Here is a 6,056-nt window from a genome sequence, read left to right as displayed (position 1 = left end):
GACAGGCCCATGGGCACTACCACACAAAGACACAGAACGAGGTGTGCCCCAAAATATGCGCCAATTAATTCTACATTAAGCAAAAATCGATTGGTTAGCTGCAATCAGTTGGAACATGTCTTTAATTCATAAAAAATAGTATTTTTAGGGGAAAATGGGGCAAAATAGGTACTTACAGTCAAAGACACAGATCGAGGTGCGTCCCAAAGTATGCGCCGGTTAATTCTGAAACAGAGTGAAAATGGTTGGTTAGCCGCAATCAGTTAAAACTATTTTTTAATCCAGAAAAACAGTATTTATAGGGGAAAATTGTGCAAAATGAGCACTTCCAGTCAAGGACACGGGAAGAGGTGCGCCTCAAGAAATGTACCTGTCAATTCTACATCAAGAAAAAATGGTAGGTAAGCCGCAATCAGTTGATACTAATTTTTAATTCAGAAAAAAACAGTATTTTTAGGGGAAAATGAGGCAAAATGGGCACTTCCAGTCACTGACATATATCGAGATGCACCTTCAAAGTATGTGCCGATTAATTCTACATCAAGTAAAAATTGATTGATTAGCCGCAATCAGTTGATACAATTGTATAATTCAGAAAAATAGTATTCTTAGGGGAAAATAAGACAAAATGGGTGCTTCCAGTCAACGACACAGATCAAGGTGTGCCCCAAAGCATGCGCCGATTGATTCTACATCAGGTAAAAATTGGTTGGTTAGCCGCAATCAGTTGAAACTATTTTTTAATCCAGAAAAACAGTATTTATAGGGGAAAATTGTGAAAAATGAGCACTTCCAGTCAAGGACACGGGAAGAGGTGTGCCTCAAGAAATGCACCTGTCAATTCTACATCAAGAAAAAAATGGTTGGTTAGCCGCAATCAGTTGAAAATATTTTTTAATTCAGAAAAACAGTATTTTTAGGGGAAAATGAGGCAAAATGGGCACTTCCAGTCAAAGACACAGATCGAGGTATGCTCCATAAAATGCACCTGTCAATTCTACATCAATAAAAGTTTGGTTGGTTAGCCGCAATCAGTTGAAACCGTTATTTAATTCAGAAAAACAGTGTTTTTTAGGGGAAAATGGGGCAAAATGGACACTTACACTCAATTCCGGTGAATGAAACTATCACCAATCGATTCCTTGGCATTTTTCCATTCGGAAAAGATGGGCTTCAAAGATCGCAATCAGCCGCAATAATTAGGTGCCTTTTTGGGTCGGTTTTTTCCCACTGTGAATGTTTCGCCCATCCGCCTCTCCACACACTAGCTTGCGCGCCAAATGAAACTTAAAAGGAAAGGAAAAAACTACCCCGAAACCAACGCTGAAAATCTACATGCACCGCGATGCGTGGAGACCCACGACGCGAGGAGGATCGATCGCGCAACGTGTGTGTACACGCAGGAGCAAAGAGAGCAGTATTTTTCTAGCCATGAAGCGAACAACATCATAGTTTAAAGAGGAATAAAGTTAATGTAGTACATGTTTGAAGTAAATCAAGTGGTTTTTCTGGCCAAGCCTTTCTACCTCCACCGAAGGATTTTCTCTCGTTGAGTCGCGACCCGATGCAGTAATTTCGACCACCGCCATACAGTCCACCGAACCGATCCGAACCCGAACATTGGTCCTAACGAACCGGATCCAGAGCCAAACCGACAATGCCGCTGGAGCATTCACCGAAAAAACCGACGAACGATGCCGCCAACGACGTAGTGAATTTCCGACTACAGCAAAACGCTTCCAACGATCACCAAACGGGAATTGCCGCCGATACCGCGACGATGACAACCATCAAGTCGTTGTCACGCCAACGACATCACGTGCTGAACAAAGTGTTCCGCATCAAGGAATCATTGGATCGCCAGCTCGGATTGTCGGACCTCGAAGTGTTGTTTTGCAATTTGCAGTCGGCATACGCGGAGTTTGCTGGTTTCCACAGCCAGATTGTTGCCGTCATCCCGGACGAAGCGATGGAACAGGAGGAAGAAACTTATGTACGATTCGAAGCCCTGTACAATTTCACATTCGCTGGAGTTAAGAAACGCATCATGAATCAACATGCCCAACCAGCTCCACAAGTGGTCATCCATCAGCAGCCATTGAAAGCGCCCATTCCAACGTTCGACGGCGACTACGCAAACTGGCCAAAATTCAAGGCAGTGTTTCAAGACGTCATTGCGCTTTCACGTGATTCCGATGCGATTAAGTTGTACCACCTCGATAAGGCGCTGGTGGGAGCAGCTGCAGGAGTACTCGACACGAAGACGCTGAACGAAGGTAATTATGCACAAGCTTGGCGTATTCTATCCGACAGGTACGAGAACCAACGAATGATAGTCGAGACACACATCCGTGGTCTCTTATCCCTGAAGAAGATGACGTCCCAATCCAGCAAGGAGCTTCAACGCTTGGTCGACGACTGTACAAAGCATGTCGAGAGCTTGGAATACCAAAAACAGCCACTCTTGGGAGTGTCCGAGCTTGTGGTGGTGTACCTACTCACATCCGCCCTAGACGATTCGACGAGGTTGCAATGGGAGCAATCTATGGCATCGAGCACCGATCTTCCGAAATACGATGAAACGGTAAATTTCCTGCAATCCCAGTGCAAGGTGCTGGAAAGATGGGAAGCCGCCCGTTCAACGACGACAATTGAGACGAACTTCGAACCGAAACAATCATCGACAGAATCAAAACTTCCTAGCCAGCAAGTGTTCGCAACTACAACAGAGAGCCAGGAACCGAAGGACAAGTGCGACTTTTGCCGCGGATTTCACTTGAACTACCAATGCAACAAGTTAAACGCACTGTCTGCCAATGACCGAATGGAGAAAGTGAAAGCAGCGGGCATTTGCTTCAATTGCCTGCGAAAGGGGCACCAGGTGAAGAATTGTCCGTCACCGAAATCCTGCCGAAAGTGCCAATCTCGGCACCATACTCAATTGCATGACGATGATGCAAATGTGACACCGGCGTCCACGTCTACTGCAGCTTCAACCATCCCTGATGACAACCTGGAGCAGGCCCACGAGTCTGTTTCATCTACATCGAACCCAATCCCGACGAGCGAGCAACCTGTGCCCACCAGTTGCTCGTGTCAAAACCCAGTAATCGAAAACCGTTTTGTTGCTCACTGCGGTTATTTTGGTGAGCGATGAGACGGGTCAACAACAAAAGTGCCGCCTTCTTCTGGACAGCGGTTCCCAGGTGAACTTCGTCAGCGAGAAGATGGCCAACTCACTTGGCATTCGAAGGCGACCGGCTGGTGTATCGATAACCGGCATAAGCAACATCCGAACGACTGCTCGTGACAAGATCGAGGTAAGCATTAAATCTCGTTGCAGCGATTTCCGTACCAGGTTGGAATGCCTGGTAATTCCGCAGGTGACTGGCACCATCCCGTCTAAATCATTCGACACCACAAATTGGAACATCCCTGCGGGCATCCAAATGGCCGACCCGGCATTCTTCCGAACCGATAGCATCGACAATCGACATGCTGATCGGAGCAGAGCTGTTCTACAAACTACTGAAGCCCGGACACATCATCATCGACGAACGCTTGCCAGAGCTCCGAGAGTCACACTTTGGCTGGCTCGTGGCAGGTGCCATTCAGTTCGTTCCACCATCAGACAACACTCAATACTCCCAAGTGGCATCGATTGAAGATATCGCTGACTCAATTTACAAGGTTTTGGTTGAGGAAGAACCAGAGGCTACATCACTGTTATCCAACGAACAGCAGTACGATGAACATTTTGTTCCGACGTGCTATCACGAATCCCAAGAGAGATCTTCGAAGCAGTTTCAACGAAGTACAGTTAAACTCCGACCTGACGTCCACCGGCTCGTGCTCGGCGACCAAGCCGACCTTGATGTTAACCGATGCCAGTCCAGTGATCAAATCCAACCATATACCAATCGGTTTCCGTCTGGTGTCCAATCAACCCCTGTTGTCAACTGGTACCAATCCAGAGGTAAGGCCCACTCTTCATCAGCGCCAGTGTCCGGAAGCCAACAATCTCCGACGTCCGTTGGACGCCGTCCAATGCACATGCCGTTCTTGAAGATCGCTAGAACTCGCCCGATGACAAAGTCAAGCTTGACGCCAGTCGATCATCCGGCAGTTTCACTGCCACCCTCTTTCCAGTTTTGAACCGAAGGTCCACCGGGGGGTGTATGTTGCGTACGCAAGATGTTTTCGTTTCACTGTGCGGAGCTTGCGTGACCCAACCAATCTATACTTCACCCAATGTTTCGCCCATCCGCCTCTCCACACACTAGCTTGCGCACCAAATGAAACTTAAAAGGAAAGGAAAAAACTACCCCGAAACCAACGCTCTCTCTCTCGTTGAGTCGCGACCCGATGCAGTAATTTCGACCACCGCCATACAGTCCACCGAACCGATCCGAACCCGAACAAGCTTCATAGCGTTCTTGACAGCTGAGAAAATGCAGATAGTATGCAGCTGCTCCATATATTTATACTCAAGTTGTTCGCATTTTCGTCTTCTAGAAACCTCTTTTCCAAATTTATGGGATATTTTTTGAACGGCACACATAACGATGATATCATTGGAGCTCCTCGAACAAAAATATATTCTAGTTTTACCTAAAATAACACAATTGTTGACCAAAATATAGAGAACAACACTGAAACGGACTTGCAGCGGTTCTCAGGATCGTTCAAAAAAGGTTATCGATATTAGGAACACTTTTTTCTTCCTTAATCATTGAAATAATCACAATTGTTCGCGAAAAAGTCCTTTATTGTCGAATTATTTTTAAAACGTGTTTTATGATTACGATATGATTTAGTGCAAAAATATCGCACGCACCCTGTATTCACTTCTAATTACAAGCTGTAGTTAGAATCGAAAACTCAACTGGAGAATTGGGAAACATATTATTTATTTAAGAATCTTAAATAAAGTTAACTCCGATAATTTGGTAAAAATCAAAATGCTCTAATCGGATACCAGAAATTCCATAAAATAAATATTCAAAATTCAAAATATTCAAATGAAGGTTGGGATAAATTTTAGTAAAATGCCGTAAAGCTGGAAGTGTTCCATCAAACAAAAAAATAAGTTTTTTTTCTTTTTGTTTTGTTTGGGAAACACTGACTTTATTCATTCTAGGATGGCTGCAAAAGTGCATAATTGTACTGTTCCATGTATTTCTTCAGATATTTCTCTAAGAATTCCTCTAAATATTGTCAGATTTTTTCCATGAGTTTTTCTCTCAATTTGTCATGCAGGAATTACTCCTGTTTCAGAATCTATTCCTAAGCATTTTCCATATTTTTTTTTCAAGACTATTTATAAATGCCTGCTGAATGTTTTCCATTTCTTCCAGGTATTATTTCAAAGATCTCTTCAAAAATTCAGTTTATAATGTCATCACTGGTAATCTCAAGAATTTCTCCAGGATTTTTTCTTTTTTTTTATCTAAGAAATTGCATATGATACCCCTTCAGAGGTATCGTCAGGAGTTCTCCCCGTGATTTGTTCAGAAAATCCTCTAGGGATCTCTCAGAAATTTATTGCAGGATTTCTTAAAGAATTTATCCAGCTCTTTTATCTGCAGCTTCATAGATTCCATCAGAGTTTCTATCACGGGTTTTTCAGAAATCTCTCCAGAAGTTTCTCAATAATTTTCCTTTGTATTATTTGCAGAATTCCTCCATAAGTCTTTAAAAAACTTACAAAAAAGGAGGTATCTTAAAATGCTTTTTCAGGTATTCGCCCAAGCATGATTCTTATCCAGGAATTGCTCACAAGATAACTTCAGAAGTGACTTCAAGATTTTTTGGGCAGAAAATAATTTAAAAAAAATAAGAATTTCTTTAAGGAGTTCTAAAAGTATCAGCCGAAGTTTTTAAAAGGGATTTCAAGAGATATTCCCTGTGTGATTTCTAAGAATTCCTTCTGGGATTACTTGAAAAATTCTTCAGTTTTTTTTTTGCAATTTCTGGAGAAATTCCTGAAAATCTCTGGGGTAATATCTAGGCGAATTCAACAAGGATATCGATAGACATCCTAGGAGATATTTATG

At 43.1% G+C, this 6,056-nt stretch overlaps 1 protein-coding gene across 1 annotated transcript; it reads left to right on the top strand.

Moving 5' to 3' along the window:
- Nucleotides 1-1,657: 1,657 nt before the first annotated feature.
- Nucleotides 1,658-3,157, top strand: LOC134288310 (uncharacterized). Its single transcript, XM_062852758.1, has one exon. The coding sequence runs from the start codon at nucleotides 1,658-1,660 to the stop codon at nucleotides 3,155-3,157; it is 1,500 nt and encodes a 499-aa protein (XP_062708742.1).
- The last annotated feature ends 2,899 nt before the right edge of the window (nucleotides 3,158-6,056 follow it).

Source organism: Aedes albopictus, chromosome 1 (assembly GCF_035046485.1).
Source record: "Aedes albopictus strain Foshan chromosome 1, AalbF5, whole genome shotgun sequence".
Lineage (NCBI taxonomy): Eukaryota > Metazoa > Arthropoda > Insecta > Diptera > Culicidae > Aedes > Aedes albopictus.
Note: the sequence above shows the minus strand (reverse complement) of the source record. Positions and strands in the feature narration are given on the sequence as shown.

Bases quoted from the DNA above. Each gene is read 5' to 3' on its own strand.
- LOC134288310 (XM_062852758.1), top strand. From the start codon at position 1,658: ATGCCGCTGGAGCATTCACCGAAAAAACCGACGAACGATGCCGCCAAC.